General features: G+C 43.7%; 1 protein-coding gene across 3 annotated transcripts in view; it reads right to left on the bottom strand.

Moving 5' to 3' along the window:
* The window catches only part of unc5b (unc-5 netrin receptor B), a 149,951-nt gene that overhangs the window by 70,361 nt on the left and 59,995 nt on the right, over positions 1–19,595 (bottom strand). For all 3 annotated transcript variants that reach the window (XM_037782289.1, XM_037782287.1, XM_037782290.1), the window contains exon 2: positions 10,526–10,816. In XM_037782289.1, the coding sequence (XP_037638217.1) occupies positions 10,526–10,622 (97 nt within the window). In that variant the 5' untranslated portion in view covers positions 10,623–10,816. The remainder of the gene's footprint in view (positions 1–10,525; positions 10,817–19,595) is intronic.

Raw genomic sequence — 19,595 nt, 5'->3', positions numbered from 1 at the left:
CCATATCGGCTCTAGAATGAGTAAGCTGGATCTGTGGGAAAAACAAAGACATTTTACAGAGAGAAACAGCAGTCACTTTAACAATCATGACTAATGTTAACAGTCATAAGCTGCACAGCATTAATTCCCCTTGGCTTCCAATGTAAAGTCTAATGAACCAGGCACGAGACTTCTACTGGACCTGCAGCTACTTAATCGCTGATGAATGAATATAAGCAACACTTATTTAATCACAGCTCCGCAGCCACGGTGGTAGCAAACAACATCTATTACTGGAATTATGTTGACCCAATATGAGTGAGGTCGCGACCTTTCTTCCCTCGCTCCCATTTGAAAAATGTTCTGTCACTTATTAGGCTGTAATTAGTAATTATCTGTACATTCAAACTATTTCGTTTTGAGCACTTAACAAACGACTTATATGTCCGCTGAGAGACGAAATCAGCACAGTTGAGGCCGTGTGTCCACATTGTGCAGAAGGGCCGGTCACCTGCTGCTACTGGGCTGCCGCTGTGCTGCGTGAGTCCCTGCAGCGGGACCGAGAGTTTCCACAGAGAGCGAGATAGGAAAGAGAGGCAGCGAGAGACCAAAGACAGATTTAAAACACTCCAATCAATCAGTGATTTGACTCTGGGCTAAATCCATGTTGATAATTAGCCAATCAGAGCAGGTTGGGCAGTGGGAGCTTGCCAGGCAGGTGCCTAGAGGCACTCGGGGGACCCGAACCGTCTCTTCCCTTCATTAACTCCTCTCGTCCTCTCCCCTTGTCCGCCTGATCCTGCGAGCGGCCGGGGCTGCTGGGTAATTCAGTCTCCAGTCTCTGAGGTGACCCCACGCCGCAGGGCTGAGGGAGCCGAGGATACAGCACTTCTTTTTAACCTCTTTCTGACTCCCTTTTTCTCTGCTTCCAGGTCCACTGCTGCGGCCTGTTGTTATCTCTTTGTTACCGGGGTTGAGCTCAAATGGTCTAAATACCATGAACTTTTTATTTCTTGCTGACCTTCAGCCCAGTCTTTAGATATAGAGGTCAGAAAAAAAGATTGTAGCTCTTCTCTTTTGTGTTTCTGTCTCCCTTCTTCTCTCCGTGTCTGTCCGTCTGTCTGTGCAGAAATGCAATTTCCTCCCATCTCACTGTTTGCAGCTTTTTATGGCCTCTTTATTGCCGTTCTTAGCTGATTGCTCATATTTATTTACAACGAATGCAGTTATGAGGTACGGATGTGAATGCACTGGGCATATAGATGCAACGCTCATCTCCTGTTAGCTCATTAGAATGTATTGCATAGCGTTCATCTGAACACTTTTTTTTCTTCTTTCCTTTTGTCTTCACAACTGCAATTTTGAACCCTCCAGGATTCTCGCTAAGATTAAGATTGTCAGAAAACAGTTGCTTTGTTCTGGGGGAAAAAACAGCAAAAACCACGGAGGGACTTTAAAGATGAGATACACTCTTTAATATGTGTCAAAAACTGAGTTGTCATAATATCCAGCTTTAATACGGGATGTGCAGAGATCCTTGTCGCACAGAAATCCAACCGCCCTCCCACGCATGCACGCACACACAGTAATCAGTATGATTTCACATTATGGTTTTGCACATCGCCATTAAAGCTGAGTTACAATGTGATTATTGCCTGTGACAAATGAAGAGGTTATATTCAAACTATTAAACAGCTCATAGCTTTTGATAGGAGACATATATGATCAGTTAAGGTGCTTCAGGCAGAGAAACGCTGTCTGTCTGTCTCTGTCTAATTCCCCTTCCTTTTTCTCCTCTCTAACACAGTAGATAGATATATTTATATACTTTTACGAATTATGTTAATCTGCAGGTTTTTGAAGTTTGGAGTAAAGAACGCTGCAAACAATATCATCAAGTGTTGTCTTTCTCCCATACAAATTTGAATACAAATGTCTCTGTGCGTGCTTAAACACAAACACAAACACACACAACCAGTCGGAACATGTTTTTCAAAAGCATGTTAATCTGTAGGTTTTTTTGAAGTGCCACAAAGCACAACATCAATTGAAATAATAACGCTGGAAGTCACACATATGCACATCACGATTGCTTTTGTTGTAGTAATGTGTAAAATGAGCACACCTGATGGAGGATTGTGCTTCCAGAAGTTGCACCGCAAGTACCTCTTTTGAGAATATATATCAATACAAACGTAGGTGAGAATGACAGAGGGAGCTTGACGTGCACGTGCAAAGTACGCGCCTCGCCGTGACACACACTCACTGATGACAGGTGCAGTACGCTTCGCTGAGCAGCTTTGGTTACTGACAGATTGTGGCAGGTGAGCAGGTTTAAGCAAAGCAACCACTGTCACCTTTAATCTCCCAAATCCACACGCACACAAATACTCCCACCACCACTGGCACTACAATATTTTTTTCTGCTCCACACCCAGCATGTCTGATTGCTATCCTGCATGTCTGCTGGGGACCGGGACTACCCCAGGGGGGAACCAGAGTAGAGCCAGTGACTAAACCGATCTACCTCTCCCTAGAGACCCTTTTTCTCTCCCTCCCCGAGTGCGTACACACCCAACGTGCTGCTACCGTCCCATCTCATCCAGCCCAGGCCCAGGCAGGCTCCTGCAGGGCATGCTTTAATGACTTCCTCTCGCCTTCCCCTCTCTGCATTTAGGTGTGGCTGCCATCTAGAAAGAGGGTGGGGGGGATTAGCATATCAGGGGTACAGATTAGTGCTTCTGTGGTGTGTGTATGTACTGACAGAGGGTGGTAATGAGAAAAAAAAGGACCTCCCTCCTCCCAGCCCGAATTCCACCCCCTGGTTTAACAGAGGGAGTTCAAATGGAACCACAGATAGAGACGCAAGACCTCTTTATCTGCTCTTTACAGGTAGAGAGAGTGACCACGTTTCCTCAATTTTAGGCACAATGGTCCGATGCGTAGTTGGGGATTAATGCTGTCTAACTGCCAGGCAACCAAAATAGGAATAGAAAATAACAGGCTCAACCTTATTTGTGTCTCTATAGTAGTATTTTTCCCATCATGATCATTTTATTCCAACGAATTGAAAATAAATTTAAGCTGCAGGCTGGATGCCGGTTGACGTGTCTGTGCATTTCCGTGACTGTCCGAAACTGCACTCATGAGTTAGATGTTATTTCCTGCATGAGTGCGTGGCGCTGGAAATTACATATTGCAAATTTTGTACAACTTCCTGTGTCCACTATGTGGCGCTGGAGAACACAGACACTAATTATATGCTATGTTGCTATATCATGTGTAGCTCAAACCATGGAAATCTCATTAGTTGATCTTTGTCAGAGAATGTTGACTTCCTGTTGTCAGTAGGTGGCGCTATGACTATAACTCAATACGGGAATGTAGACGTCTTCAGGCTTGGACTCTTATCCAGCATATGAAATTTGGGGCAGATTGTACAATGTAAGTTGCAGTTCCAGTTGCAGCAGCTTCCTGTGTCATGGCGAAACACGCAAATTGCCCGCCTCACCACGGCAACGCCATTCCACAAAAACCCAGAAGCTTCACAATTTACAATCATGAAGGTCTTGAGATTCTGCTCTCAAAATTTGAGTTTTGGGGGCGCTATGGAGCCCCCTGGGCAACGCCTGAGCCCAATCACTGCAGAACTATGCAGTTTTTGCCAGTTCTGAAGCTTGTGTCACTTTCTTTGTGTTTAGTGTTCATACATTCATAGCCCCTCAAAAATGTGATTCCGCAGCAGAAAAGTAATAATCTTAAAAAACAAAAACAATAGGTTTCCTCGCACTTTGTTCCATTGGGCCCCTGGCACTTTCATGCTCGGGTCCTCATAAGAGAGAGTTTGTCTAAGCTGAAAACCAAATGTTCTCCTTTCTATCTTGTTCTCAGCAAGCTTCCTGCTGGTTTGGTTGGTTTTGGCTGTCGTCCAGCTGATCCGGCGCTGCCCACTGCCACCCAGTGAGAGGCCCCAGCTCGGTGTCAGTTGCGATACGAGAGCCCGACCACCGGTGCCCTGTCTCTGCCACAGGGCCGAAGAGCTCCTTACCCCCATAGATTTTTCATTTGTGGATCTTGCAGAATCAATGTTCTGTTTTTGCCTTCCCAGACAGGGACCATGGATCAGCATTTTTTCCCCCACCACTCCTTATCTCTTTGTGCTTCTGTGTGTGTTTACCTCTTTCTTATTTTCCTTAACCTTTCCCGACTCTGTCTGCCCTTAGGAAACCACATCCCCTATTGCTAGCACTTTATCCTTCTCCTCTTCTTCTCCCTTTCGATTTGGTGCCGGTACCAGTAGAGTATAAGTATGAGACTCGCATCCAATTTGAGTTGTTTTTAACCTAATCAGCCAACCAACAGGGTATTTAAACACAGAGGTATTTATTTATATAGACAAATTTCCGTCTCTGGAGTCGTTCTCATCTCAGCAGAGGTCTGGAGGCAGCTAGAATAGCTGCAGATTCACAGAGAGCTGGAGAAAGTAGGGCAGGAGTCCCCCTTTGACAAACTAAATTGTTTGAACCGTTCTTTAAAGCACAGCGTGGGGCAGTTACAGAGCATTGCTTCTCCACCTGTTCTCAGTTGGATAGAGGAGGTGGGTAGCAGATATTTTTTCACTACCCTCGGCGCTTTGTTTCCTAAGAGACGCTTAGGTGGATAAAAGTCATTGTTACCTCCTCACAATGACAGTGGCTGTGTAACAGGAAATCTAGCTGAGCCTCGCTACTTTAAGGGCTTCACTGCACACAATGTAAATGATTCCTGTTGTCACGTGGATCCCACTGAGTGGGGAAGTGAAAGGGAGCGGCCTTTACGACACTTGGACCCACTACAAGCTGCTGGTCACTACACAGATGACGTCCAAGCACAAGATGGAAAACATAATTGCATTCTCGCCACACTCTCAGACAAACAGTCCCTAAAGACATTTGGGTCAGTTAATTGGAATTTCACTTAGTGCCAACGAACCATCAATAAGGCACTGGGTTTCTGCTGGCCACTGTTCATATTGTGTCGCATTAGGAATTGAAAACCTCCCACGCTGCTTTAATTACCAGTCTCTAGACAGTTTGGGAGGCACAGTGTTGGCTAGCAGAGAAAAGAAGTGTTGAGATGAATTAAACAATTAGAAGGAGCCGTCTGTTTTAATAAACATGATAAATATTTGATACATTTTTATGCATCATCTCCAAGGTGAACTACAATGGCTGTATTTTTTTTTATTTATAGGTTTCCTTATGTTTCATTCCAGTGGAGTTACAGCAATACCAACAGCACACAGTGACCTTTCAAACGCTGCAATAGAAAAATATTGAACCGCAGAAGAAAAAAGTGAAGCTGGAGTGCGTCCACTGTCCCATCTCTGTGCAAGAGGGAGTTCAGGTTTGCTGGTTACATCACCGAGGAGAGGGTACACAAAGAAAGATGAGTTTGTACCACTGGAAGACTTTATTCAGGCTTAAGCAATGTCTGGACTGCTCTGGTGAGGTGTAAAAATACTTTACACTGGGGTGCTACTCCTTCCTTGTTCATATGTTGGTGCTGCACCTGGTTGGGATGTGCATATTTTTGTCTTTCCCCGAGGTGTGGCCTCTCCCACAAATCGCACCTCTCATCACACTCCATGGCTTCCGACCAAACACAACTCCTGATTATTTGCACTTCTCTGGTGACCATTTCGTCAAGCAGTACTGTCATGTCCCAGCCGTTATACGCTACAGCCGGATGGTATCAGTGTCCAGCATTATTTCCGAGACTCCCTTCTCCGTAGTCAGGGGAAGCGTTAAGGGCAGGCAGAGAGCCGTGCAGGGCTAGTTTCACCTCCTCATTCTGCCTCCTCCACCATATATTAAATCCCACCCACTCCTTCGGAAAACCGAGGGGCCATAAAAAGCACCGCAAGAGAGAGGAAAGGAGGAATCATTACGTGCAATTTATAAACCATTAAGAGCCGTATTAAAAAGCCTGCAATCTAATTCACCCAGCGGTGGGCTCTGGCAACGACGGTGGCTGAGGGGGAGAGGTGAGTTCATTTAGGGAGTGTGTTTTGGCCACGCAGAGCGTATGTGATGTTAATAGGGTGTAGGGGGTCACCTCTAGCCAAGGGAGGCTTTACCTTTGCGCTGATGCCCAAGTCAGCAGTAGCAGGGCGGAGGGAGAACATGAAGGCTGACAGACAGAGAGAAAGATGGGAGGAGAGTTGATAAGAGAGTTGAGAGAGATATGATATTGCTCACCCATCCCACCTAGTCCAGCTGGTCATTTCTTAAAAGTAATTGTTATGTAGTTTCACAGCTGTACATATTAAAAAAGGTGTATAGGTGAAATATAAGTATAAATTTACCTATTCAACCTCATGATGGGTCGATTATTACAGCCTCATGTCATGTGGACAAGCACTATTTCCAACCCACAGAACTTTATTCGAAATTGTAGGGGAGAAGTTGAGGTCTCTAAAAATATAAAAAATGTCAGCATGAATTACAGCGAAATGTATCTGTAATAATGTATAATACATCTCCAATTTTCCATTTCATATAATAGTGCAGTCATAAAAATGTCAGCTTTGGTCTGAATATTTCACTCAATAGTGTAATACAGCTTCAATAAATTGACGACGATGAGGTTGAATTAGCATAAAGACAGAAAGAAGGAGAAAAGAGCCTGGCTCTGTCCAGAGTTTAAAAAGTACTACCAGCCCAAAAAATTTACACTGCATGGTACGGTACAGCACGGCACGGTTCTACTCAACTCTACTTACTCTTTATTGGTTTTCCATCAGCAAAAGGTGTGGATAGTACCTGGTACTTTCTTTTGGTACCACCTCGGCCGAGGTTACAAGCGAGCTTAGAACTGATTGGTCAGAGAAAACCGTCCACTTGCACGACACGGGACATCCTGCACAAAAACCTGTGCTTTTTAAATAGCCAAGCTACCATCAATAGCGACCACAATTTTTATAATGTCACAACAGTTTCATGCAGTAACGCTATCATGATCAGCTGAGAATCCCGGCTACACTGAGGGAGTGTTATCCGCAGTGGAAAACAAAATAGAGAAAAGGAGCTGGCACTAAAAGTGAGTTGAATCCAGTCAAGCGAGGCATTTGTGAGCTATAGGCCAGTCTAGCTGTTTGCCCCTCCTTCCCTTCACGGACCGCTACGACCTGCAAGATGAGGGTCACGTGACCGACGGACAGAGCTGAAGGTGCCAGTAGTCCATTCGAGGACTATATATAGTAGATAATGATGAGCTACTAGAGGACAGACAGGAGATACAATGTTAATGAATCATTGCTAATGTTTAGTTCACAAGTATCTGTGCATCTGAATGACGAACGCTTTCTTCATGAGTCGCTCCTGATTAACTCTGAATCAGCCGCTGAGCTGCACAAACTAGTAACCAATCATTCATTACTAATGACTTAATCATTGGTTACTATTTTTGTGCACCCCGAGTGATCCATCACACGGCTAAGTGGTCCCTCATTAGGCTACATGATTGTCTTACCATTACCTGACCTTTTTGTGCTAAAGTGGTAGATTATACTGAGTAGTAATAAGTAGTACTAAGTACTACTAACCAGTACTAGAACTAATTAGCCCCTCATAGATTTGGTGGTGGCAGTAGGTCAATCCGCAGGGACTGGAGCTGGTGCCAGTTCGCCTGCTGGGTGCCTGTCCATGGGCAGCCACCTTGCTTTGACAGCTCTCCATTAATGCCTGTGTATGGGTCCTGTTTGTACATGTGTGAATGTATTTCGGGCATGCGTGTGTTATGTGTAAAAATACACAACAGAGTGAAACATTTTTCCCTCAGGGCTCAATAGTGACAGTATGACAAGTAGCTAAGCTGAGTTTTTACTGGGGAATTCACAGTTAGTTCCTTAATAATGATCTTCTCATCTAACTCTTGGCAAGTTAAATAAATATTCTTCAGAAAACATCAACTTAGATTTAGTTTTGTCTGTAAGTCACTGTGTTAAAATATTTGTGAGTGATAATTTGAAAGTGATAGGAGGTTATAACCTGTCGTGTTTGGATTTTTGGGTCGTGGAATGACCCTTTGGTTTGCGTTTGGATTATGGGTTTATTCCTGTGAAGCTAACAAGCACTTTAAAGGGATAGTTCGGGTGTTTTGAAGTGGGGTTGTATGAGGTACTTATCCATAGTAAGTGTATTACCTACAGTAGATGACGGTCGGAACGCCCCCCCAGTTTGGAGAAGCAAACAGCAGTAGCAGCAGCAAAGCAAAGTAATACAGTGCTGTGGACAGGGGCAGCAGAAAAACACATTTTAGCCACCTAAAAGAAAGACTCACCTAAAAAAAACAAATATCCGTATAAGTGTATGCTATATTTAGAATATTTTAAACAATTTATCTTGCAGACAGCCCTCTCTGATGGGGAACTGAACTGAAAATGAAACTTATCTATGCTCTCTTCAAAGCCAGCAGACTCCGTTGACAAAAACAATATAGATAAGTTTCACTTTCAGGTCAGTTCCCCGTCGTAAAATATTCTGAATATAGTGTACACTTGAACGGATATTGATACTTACCTCATAGAACCCCACTTCAAAACACCCGAACTATCCCTTTAAAATAGAGCATAGAATTAAGACACTGAGGTCATCACTCACATACATTAAACTGTAGAATATGTAAACAATAACAAAGAAGAAACTGACCAAGCATTCAGTGAAATGTGACAGTTTTTGATGTCTGAGTTGGTGCTACAGGAACAGAATATCATAATCAAAAAGTATTGCAGTTCGATACCCAGCTCTATTGGGAACACTATTCATGTGGTTATAGAACCATTTGAAGTCTACTTGGTTCTAATAAGTGTAAAGACCGACTGGTTCTGTTTACATCACTGCAGTGTTGGAACAATATACTGGGACCGCTATAGACATGCCTATATTGTCTTTGCAGGGAGAAGGTCAAGAGGGTCAATAACTGTGGCGTTGAGAGCGTCTGCCCGGAGCCCGAGGCCCTCCCTCGCCATATCAACAACACCACCACAGTCAATACACTCCAAATTGAGCCCTCATGCAGAACACTGCGCAAATCAATATTCGTAAAAAGGTTACACATCAAACTATTAAAATACTTTATTGATCCTGTGCGATATATAGTGCTTATATAGAAATCTATAGATATGTTACCCCTGTCCAATGGAAGTACAGAAGTATTCTCATTATCACAGTCTCATTATTTTGATTTCTTACAGTATCATATGGCAAAGTAGGTGTGGGAGAGAGGCAAATAATTCTCATTCAGTTGGCCACATGCCTTGATAACTGCTGCTTTCTCTCTCTTTTGAGAACATCCTGTCAAACTCAATGCCAACATTTGACAGTTTAGCATTTCCAGCGTGCTGTTTGACATGATGTTCTCTCCCATACAAAAACAGAATGAGGGAAGGGGACATTTAACGGGGCTACGTATAACTCAGCCCTTACATAAGCTCTGTTAAGAATATCTCAGAAAACAGGCTGAACATCCCATTTCGAACCTATTCATCTTCTTTCTTACAGCTGTCAAGAAAACTCCTCCAGCTGAGGGAGATAGACAGTCAAAGAGCATCTCTCTCATCAAACTCTCTCACAACCAAACATTAACTTCTTTTTTTTTTCTTCACACGCCAGCCACATATCATTCAACTAAACGGAGCAGCTGCACCAAAACATCACAGAATGTACAATAAACCTGTCACAATCGGTACTCGTATGGAAATGGGGAATTAAAAGACAAAAGCAGGTGTTGTGGAGGATGGAGATTTTGAGTTTGCCAGGTGTAAATCTGACAAATGGGAGAGAAGGGGGGAGCGGGAGGGGAAAGGGTGACCAAGATAGATGGATGGAGTGATATTGAGTATCAAGGTGAATGGAACAGCATGCGGGAGCACGGAGGAAAATGCAAGGCGAGGCAAAAAGTCAAGAATCAGGTGCCAGAAAAAGTCAGCTGGCGGTCACAGATGTACCAGAGAAAAAGTGTTATTACTTGGGATGAAATACAGCTTCATGGTAGTAGGTGAGAACAAAAATATACAAAGATGGAACCTAGTTGCATATATCAAAGGCGAAAAAAGAGGAGTTTTATCTAAAGCACCGAATAAGAAAAGCGTGAGTGGCACTCTCGGGTTTGATGGTGTATTTGATAGCCTCTTGGACCATTACAGCAGGAGAAGTTAAGAGCAACATCACAGGAGAGAGCAGGAATAGAAAGTAGTTTGGGTCGTGGAGAAAAGTACAGGGACATGGAGCAGACATAAGTGACCAGAGGCAGTTGTGAATGCACAGTCAATAGAGAGACAGAGAATAGGCAGGAGAGGAAAAATCGAAAAGGGCACACGAGAGCAAGAGAAAGTGAGTGGGACGGAGAGAAAAGGGACTGACAGTGAAGAATGGAGGCAGTTAAAGATATCTGCCGAGCGATCTGTTATTACAGAAGGAGGGAGACAAACAGCTTCTTTCTTTTTTTTTTTACAGCGAAATAAAGACGCTCATCAATTTAAATCGGCAGGGTTCCTGCATCTCACCTTTTCTCTGTCTGACGCCAGGGCGGCGAAGGCGTGTTCCTCCCTCCTCCTGTCCACACTCATCACACAGAGGAAGAGGACACCCCTCCAGGGGCATCCTGGGTAATCTTGCGTGGCCGGAAACGTGGCGATGGCGAGCGGATGGCGGCAGGACCCTTTGTTATTTACTGCTCACTTAGCCCCTCTGCACCCCGACACACACACAATTTATGAGGACAATCGTCGGGCCCGCCGCGCTCCATTGGAGCACTCCCTGATGGATGTACATGGAGCCGGGGAGAGAGGAGAGAGCTGGAGGGAGGCAGGGAGGGAGAGGAAGACAAAGATTAAGGTTGGGGTGTCTTACAGTTTTCATTGCTGCAAATTAAACTACCCATTGTGCTTCATAAGAGAAAAAAGTCAAATCAAAATAATAGATAATGAAGATCATTTTGTCAAACAAACGGTATGCGTTGAAGTCATTATAGATATGTTAATGAGCAATTCAGTGCGGCAGCTTGAATATCTCAGAGGGTGTGCGGCCCCGTCTCATTCTAGGAGGGATGTGAACTGAGCTACCTGCTCGTATGTCTTGCGAAATGCCACTGACACACCAAATGTCACCCGAATGTCAGCAATTCCACCGTCTGTGTTTTGAGCTTTTATTTTGGTGCATTCATTTCAGCAGATACCTCTGCTCTTTGCCTCAGCCTTCTGCCTCTTTCATCCTGCCTGCAACGTCCCCCAAGCCTCACCTCTGCTGTCCCTGCGCTCTGTGTTTTTTGCAGCCGGCGTATACTGCACAGCAAGTGTTCGATCATAACAATCCATTAGAATAATCACTGATAACAAGTCCATTTTCATAAAAGAGGCGGGAGAGGGATTAATGAGCTTAACGCTACTTATGTTCCATCCATTTTGTGCTGTAAATCAATAATCCAGTAATAATGTTCTTCAGTGGGGCAACAGAGCCCCAGGAGCAGCATCCTCTCTCTCTCTCTTCATGAGTTATTTGAGCCGCCCTGCTATCTCCTTTGTTCTCTATAAAGTTGCCTTTTGGGACGGCCAGGACCAAACACATATATTTTTAGTCTTTTCTACACAGTCTGGTGTGAAACAACACAAGGGATTGGTGAGACTCCAAGAAGCAGAGAGCGCACAGAAGGGGAGGAGGAGGGAGGGGAGAGGGTGGAAGAGAAGGAGGAAGCAAATGAGCGGAGAGGATGGGGCTGAGAAAGCACTGGGAGAACATGAAATGCATGGGGGGAGGCGAGAAGATGGATGTGGAGGGGTAGAGCATTTTTACATGACTCTGTGTCACCAGCCCTTTCTTCTCTCACTATCTGCTCTAAGATACAGTACTTCTATCTTTTAATCACTCAAAAACAAGATTACTGTTTAGTGGTTATCTGTTGTTTCATTCAAAAATCCTTCTAGACTTTGATGGCATTGCAATCAACTGCATTCAAATGTATTCTGACATAATTATTGGGTCAGCTGCAAAATTGATTGCCAGCCTGTATTTTGCCAGAATGTGTTTGTGTACTTTGCATTGTGTTTTCCCTGCGGTGCTGTCATGACAACTTAAGGTATTTTTAACCTTATAGCTGGGTACTAAGAACATACATTATGCGTTTTAGCACTTTAGAAAATGTTTCCCTACTATTATAATGTACTGTTATTTATCATGCAGTACATTTCACTTATCATGACCCTAGCCAAGGATGCCTCCTGAAGGTGCAGTGTCAAGTTGTTTTCTTTTTAATAAACAAAGAAAAGTTATGTTTGCAAAACTCACTGTGCGTATCCTTGAGGTCTAACAAACACTTTGAATGCACATTATTTCTCATAAAATATTCTTAAAGCTGCATTGGTTACATCATTGTTTACTAGTTAGCCGTGTTCTTCTTCACTGCAGACGTTTCTTGACGCATTACTACCACCTGTGGATCAGTGGAATAAGGAGAACTGTGCAGGACTGTGTAACGTGTCACCCACGTGCACATGCAGGTGTGTCCTCATGCAAAAATTCCACATGATGCAACTCTGCATGGCAACTTTGGTTTATGGTTTATACTGGGGAAAGATATTACTCCTCTATATCTTTACATAGCAAATAGTTGTGTGCTGCTGTATTAATGCTCTGGAGATCGTAGAGCACCTTTAAGGTATGGTTAAACCTGCAATAACAGATTTTTTGGACACTTGAGGCAGCAGAACGAAGCTGTAAACACAACCCTGTAAAGTAAAGTTGATATGGGAAATGCCTATTTACATTTCCAGCAGAAATGTTAATAGCAATATTGGCATTTATTCAAGTCCTGAGGCTCTTTAGCTGCTCAATGCACCACTATGTACACCAGCTATTTGCCAACTGTGTCGGTCTTCTGTTTGATGCTGGGCAACTGGCGTCCAGTGGGTTTATATAACTTTTTTTCTCCTGAAAACAGCTGCCTGCTGCATCTGGAAACAACACTGATTAGAGCGGTGAGAGTGAATCAAAACAGTAAAGTTGCAGGCTAGAAAACAAAAACAATGAGCTAAAATATGCTATAAAGCCCCCGTAGAGCTGAGGGGGACTACAGGATGGTGTCATAATTCTCTTTGGGTTCATCACTACAGGTGACTCTTTTCATGTTCTCTGATCAATTCGTAATATAAAAAATATTGATTATTGTCGCTTTAAGGTATGGTTAAGGCTGGGGAAATATTGTGAAAAAAAGCTATTAATTGCTGGTCTGTGATGAGACTCAAACTCTGGTCTCCAGCATGAAAGTCAGACACACTCATCCGCTACCTCCACCTTCCAACTAAAGGGCATGATACTTCCTGCATTGGTAGGCCTACTGGACTTTGAAATTGCATGTAAATTTTGAGGTGCAGAATCGTCCCGTATCAATGTAATTCAAAGGGATACTGGACTGCTGGTGACTTGATCTGTTCTAAAGGGCACTTCAAAGGTCCAGTGTGTGGGATCTGTCGGTATGTAGCGGTGAGGTGAGGAGATTGCAACCAACTGAAGCCTCTCCCGAGTGCCAAGCGTGCTGGAGAGCTACGGTGGCTGACTGGAAAAACGCGAATGGCCCTAGCTAGAGCCATTTGAAGCACAGCCAGTGCGTAGATTGTGTGTGTAGGTAGGAAATGAGTGGTAAAGCAAAAGAGAGCGTGGTGGCGACAGGAGCGAGTAACGTTATTGACTCCGGCCCAAGCAGGAAAAGATGAGTTTGGTTTGTCCCTTCTGGGCTACTGTTGAAACATGGGGGTGCTACATGGCGGACTCCTTGGAGAGAGGACCCGCTTCCTTTGCAGATATAAACGGCTCATTCTAAGGTAACAAAAACACAACGATTCTCATTATCGTGATTATACACTAAAGAAAACATTCTTATTAATATTATATTCTATATGCCATTAGATCCCCCTAATTCTTACACACTGTTCCTTTAAAGGCCTAGCACCAAGACAAGAAAGTACATTCAGGTAATATGAGGTGACCACTGGACATTAAATTGGCATCTCACACTTCCTGATCGAAATGTCTTGATGCCAGATCAGCTTGTTTAACCTACGACTCAAATATATTTCATAATGACCAGGAGAGGTCAGGAGGACCTGAACAGGGGTCCATGATGACCACAAAGAGCCTAAAAACTCTGCAACGGCCTAATCAGACATCTTGGCTTTATACTATCTTGCAGTGCAGTTTTACCTTTGTGAGAAATCTTCACTCAAATCTTTCAAACACATTGTCAGGAACTAATCTGTATATCAATTCATGTCATCATCCAAGGAAAATATCTTCTCTTTAAGGGGATTGATACAACTGGAAATACACACTACACTACAGTTGTGTGTTTAGTATTTGGCTGAATTTTTTTCCAGCCTAGAGTAATGAAGAAAGGTAGTGTGCGTGTGGCCGTGCTCTATTCTGATTGGAGGGGATGAGGGCGGAGCTGGATGCAGCGCAGGGTTAATCTGAAACATGTTGGAAGCATCAGGGTCCAGACAGCCTCCTGTATAGCCCCAGCTGGCGGCTTCCCCTCTCCTCCTCCTCCTGCTCTGGCTGCTCACATCCCCACGATGCACTGAGAGAGCGGTAAGAGAGAAAAGAGTTGGCAAACTCTGCTGCCCATGTGCCAACGCCGAGCCCCAACACTGCACTGCCTGCCTCAGCAACAATCTCTGCAACAGCATTTAGAACAGGAGGTAATAGCCCACAACATAGCCTGACGCGGCAATTACTCAGATAATGTGGGCAAATTTGAATGAAATGGCAACAGAACGACATCGCTGTCTGTCTTTTTCCAGATTTTGAAATACCCCAAGTCATCCGGCGGAAGAAATCCAACAGAGTATCGCCCTCAGGTCCATATGTTTTAGCTGACACAGCCTCTACTGTCCTCAGGTGTCATGTTTACGATCAAGTACAGAAGGGAGGGAGATATTATACAAGGATGCAGCCTTCTCAGGTGGAATGAAATGTGACAAAAAATGTGTATTTCTTCCCTCAAAACTATTATCCTTACGCGTTGTGCACATCAAGCAGATTAGCAGTTATGTTTTACTCCCATTATAAAACAACATAATGGGCAGGAGCTGTGGAGGAATCTCAGACGTGCTGTATAATTGGAAGCACGGCTTCATTATATTTGTGGGGCTTTGCAGTATATTACATGAAGCAAGTGCAGCAACTTACGAGTGCATCATAAGTTCAGCATGCCCAGATGAGATGAGGATAAGCGAGACTAGTAGTAAGAGTGAAGAAAACACCAGAGGCCATCTGCATGTGTTATTAAACTGCCCATCGCCTTGCACTAAATCCCAACAGTGGGAAAGAATCCAGCAATCAGAGCGCGTACAGCCGGCGACTGGTGCCTGAATTATCCTTCAAATGTAGGTTAATGAATTCAGGAGCAGGCTCCGCTCATGAGCATCATATCTTTAACAACCTGACAGACGCACCTGCCAATCTGTGGCGGGGGCTCTCTGCAGGGGGAGGAGGAGGGTGGTTAAGGAGGGGGTGGGATCGATCGCACCTACAGAGTTGACCCTGTTGGGTGACAGCACCACCGGAGACGCCGGGACACCCAGGGCAAGTCCATTCATCAGAGACCATCAGGAGCTAATGAAACACGCTGAGAGAGTGATTAAGACACAGACACCTACTACAGCAGGGCCCCGCGCCTGATGCATTAATCACAGCCGCTGTCTGCGGGTATCTACCCTCTCTGTTGCTGTGTGTGTATGTGTGCATACAGACACTCTTATAGACTGGTCTTTATGTCTGGATACGTGTTGGGGAAAAAGCTGCAGCGTGCATGTAGGAGGTGCTACTGTCCTCTCTGTGTTTGCCCTTGGATATGGTCCACCACCTTTGTGGCTCTGCCTGTAAAAGACACTGTGGTTGGACTTGGCATCACTACAAGAAGCTGTTCTCCTACTGATCGTTAACTTTTGATGTTAATTGATTAATCAAATGAGCAAACACCTACAAGCAAAACTGTGTTCCATCTGGGAAGGGCTTGCCCTGTCTGCTCAGCAATGAATAGCACAATGCAGATGGTATTTATTTTGGTAAGAGACTTTTCTGTAGCCGATTACTCATAGCAATCTGGTTATCCATAAGTTTGTCACATGAACTTGGCTGTTAGAAACTGCAGCATCTCTTTTGGAAGTCCAAGACAGCGCCGCCGCATTAAAACTACGCCACAAATTCGTTAGATGACATCCAAACACCATCTGTGGTGTCACCGTCAGAGAGAGAGGCTGCGTATTGTTTATGACAGAACCAAGATGAGGTTTTAATACCCGGTTTTATTGCTTAACAAATGAAGACAGGCTGAAGGTGATTATTTATATCTATTAATTAAGTTAATTAAGATGGGAGGATTTGCTTCCCTCGCCCCTGTTGTTAATTACATCTGTGACTACAGCGCAAGGTTGACGCCGTAAATACAGATGTCATCTCAGCACAGCCACATGTTGGAGATTAGTCTCAGCGTGTGTTTGCCTGAGCATGTTCGACATGTTCTCATCCCAACTTGTCACATACTGTACTGACACTTTGTCAGCACATTTCGGCGTCACTCTCTCGTCGCAGTAAACACGTGTTTAACATTGTGAATTCAAACAAAAAAGCTTGCTACAAAACCACTTAGGAAAAAAGCTTCATGGTTTGGCTTAAAACTACTACGTTTGTAAAGTGAAAATGAAACATAACTTTGTGAACACAGGACACGAATGAACAGCTGATTGTAAAGTGAAAGTGAAACTTAACCCAAGCCCTGTGTTTGTTGGACACATCCAATTTTGGCTTCACTTCTATACAGTGGGAAGAAGTGGAGACGCAGCGTCCATTCTATATACAATCAATGGGCATGACAAAGCGTCAGTATTTTACGCCCTGGGAATTAGAACGGGGTTGCATGTTTGTGTTCAAGCACAGGTTTAAGTACCAATGTGCTAAATATATGGTGCAAAATTCCGTATATTTAGCATGGTATATAATGAAAAATGTCTCTCTTCAGCTGGGACAGACAGTTACTGAGTTACACAACACCAATGAAATATGTGTAATCCCTAGAAATGAAAAAGACATTGTCTTTCATTGCGTTTCGTGTGTCTTTGTCCAAAGCAGCCCAGTAGTTCGACCTGCTGAGCGAGCAAACCCACTCTCTGCCCACTCCATCTCTGTCCCTTCTTCAGACTCGCTTCTGTTGCCGCAAATGGGACAGCGACCAAGGGGTCTGCACTACAAGCAGCAGATTAAAGGATTACCATTAATTAGATGTCAGGGACAGAGAGGGGCTTTGCCTGTCTTGGCCATGATACAATATCTGTTAATCTGCTGCGCTCCTGGATAAAAAGAAATCAGTCCATTGACAGGAAAAATAGGAAAAAGAGGGATGGGGCCGAGGAAGAATTGAAAAACATGAACAAAGAGGCGAAGGAGTGAGGGGTGGGTGTAGAGATCGGAGGAGGGATGAAAGAGGTGGAATGAAGCAAATATGCTCGTGTTCCACTTGAATGTACATTGAGCTTTTCCTTATAGAAAGAAAAGCAGCTGGAGGATAACAAGAGGCACAAGGGTGTAAGAGACCAAAAGGAAGTAACAATGAGTTAATAACGGGGTGATCTATGGAGAAACAACGCGCTGAAGAGAGGGGTGAAGTGGCTCGGGCCAGAGGAGAGAACTCTAGGGCTGCTTGATTATGGCAAAAATCATAATCAGGATTATTTTGGTCAATATTGAGATCACGACTATTTAACACAATTATTCATTGACTTTGGAAAAATCGTATATAAAGAAAGAACATTTTGTAGCCTAAGTTTTAAAGCTAAATGCATCAATCTGGTGCACTTTTAGAGCAAAATTAAGAGGCTTCGTCCCTCTCCGCAGGAAAAGATTGAAAAGCAAGCACTTTTTAGGGCTGTCAAAGTTAACGTGAATTTGTTTCAATGCCACTAATTTCTTCAAGGCATTGATACAGCTTGCAGTTTTTAGGTTGTGGCGGGCTCAATTTTAAAACTAGAGTGAAGAAACTGGCATCATATGATATATATTGGTACCATGTCATACTAGCTTGTCATGAAGGACGCTAAATAACGCTCCAAACTTCTGCTAAATTTTAGCGAGGATATACTGGTATGGCCATTTTCAAAGGGGTCCCTTGACCTCTGACCTCTAGATATGTGAATGAAAATGGGTTCTATGGGTACCCACGAGTCTCCCCTTTACAGACATGCCCACTTTATGATAATCACATGCAGTTTGGGGCAAGACATAGTCAAGTCAGCACACTGACAGCTGTTGTTGCTGTTGGGCTTGAGTTTGCCATGTTATGATTTGAGCATATTTTTATGCTAAATGTAGTACCATTGTTTTGTGTTGTTAATTGATTTCCAGTAATAAATATTCCCTTTAAGGTACATTTTGAAAAGATAAAAAGTGTGTGATTAATTTGCAATTAATTGCTGTTAATTATGGACAATCATGCGATTAATCGGGATTAAATATTTTAATCGACTGACAGCCCTAGTAATTATTTTTATAATTACTCTTTTTTTTTCAGACAAGATTGGCCAAACACCTCTCCCTGATTTGACATTAGTTAATTTCATCCATCAGCTTCACTCTGCACCGTCACATCTGTATGATTGTCAAAAAAAAAGTGAAAAATGAGCAGCTGCACTTCACAGATATACCGTTCCTTTGTAAACACGTGTCATTCTTAATTGAAGTCTCAGTCAGATGGATAGCAGGTGAGTCAGGTGATTGACAGGTGACTGGTTTGAGTTTGATAAGGCACTAGTCCATAATAGAAGTCCTGACCCTCACATTTAGTGCTATTAACCTAAGCCAGACTGGCTGTGTTGACTTCATCTTCCTTTGACAGGGAGTGTGATACCGTGCCTCGGGCCAAGTGTAGACGGGCTATCAGGTTCTTGTTAAACACCCGCCTACTGCCCAGCAGATAACACTCACCCTGTGGGTATGCTGGTTGTGGCTACTGTCTTCCCAGTCTGGACACATCACCTACAGCTGTATGAGGCTTATCACCAGCATGTCCGCACACGGGTATATTGCTTATAGGAAACATAAACTATCTGCAAAGTGAGGTTGATGTTAAAATATACAACTATGCATTTTGTTGAGCTGGTTGAAAGCCCGAAGGCAAGTGCATGACTGCAATTTTTTGCTGCAGCGAGTAGCACCTGATGTAAATTTGAGTTGTGAGGGGGTAATTGATGGAGAAGGGCTAGGACATCATTTTCTTATGGCCAGGCATAGGGCATTCCCTCTATTTGAGTAGCGGGACTCTGGGCACCCCTATGAGCCCCACTCGCCTGAGACTCTAATTACTTTGGGGACCTGGAGAATTCAAAGGATTTAGATACGAGGGAAAAAAGAATTTCCAATTTACTGCACCACTTGATGTTTGTCTTCGTTTGTGGTATGACTTCTGCTTCGGGAAGCAAACAGACACAAAGTGCACATTTGTGTGTCCTGATAAAAGGTGAAACATTATTAGAACGCTGTCACGGTGGTGTTTATCCCTGGGAAGCGTGTGTGTGTGTGTGGATAATAATC

This window comes from Sebastes umbrosus, chromosome 10 (genome assembly GCF_015220745.1).
Source record: "Sebastes umbrosus isolate fSebUmb1 chromosome 10, fSebUmb1.pri, whole genome shotgun sequence".
Classification (NCBI taxonomy): Eukaryota; Metazoa; Chordata; class Actinopteri; order Perciformes; family Sebastidae; genus Sebastes; species Sebastes umbrosus.
The sequence above is the reverse complement of the archived record's forward strand: the minus strand, read 5'-3'. Positions and strand labels throughout refer to the sequence as shown.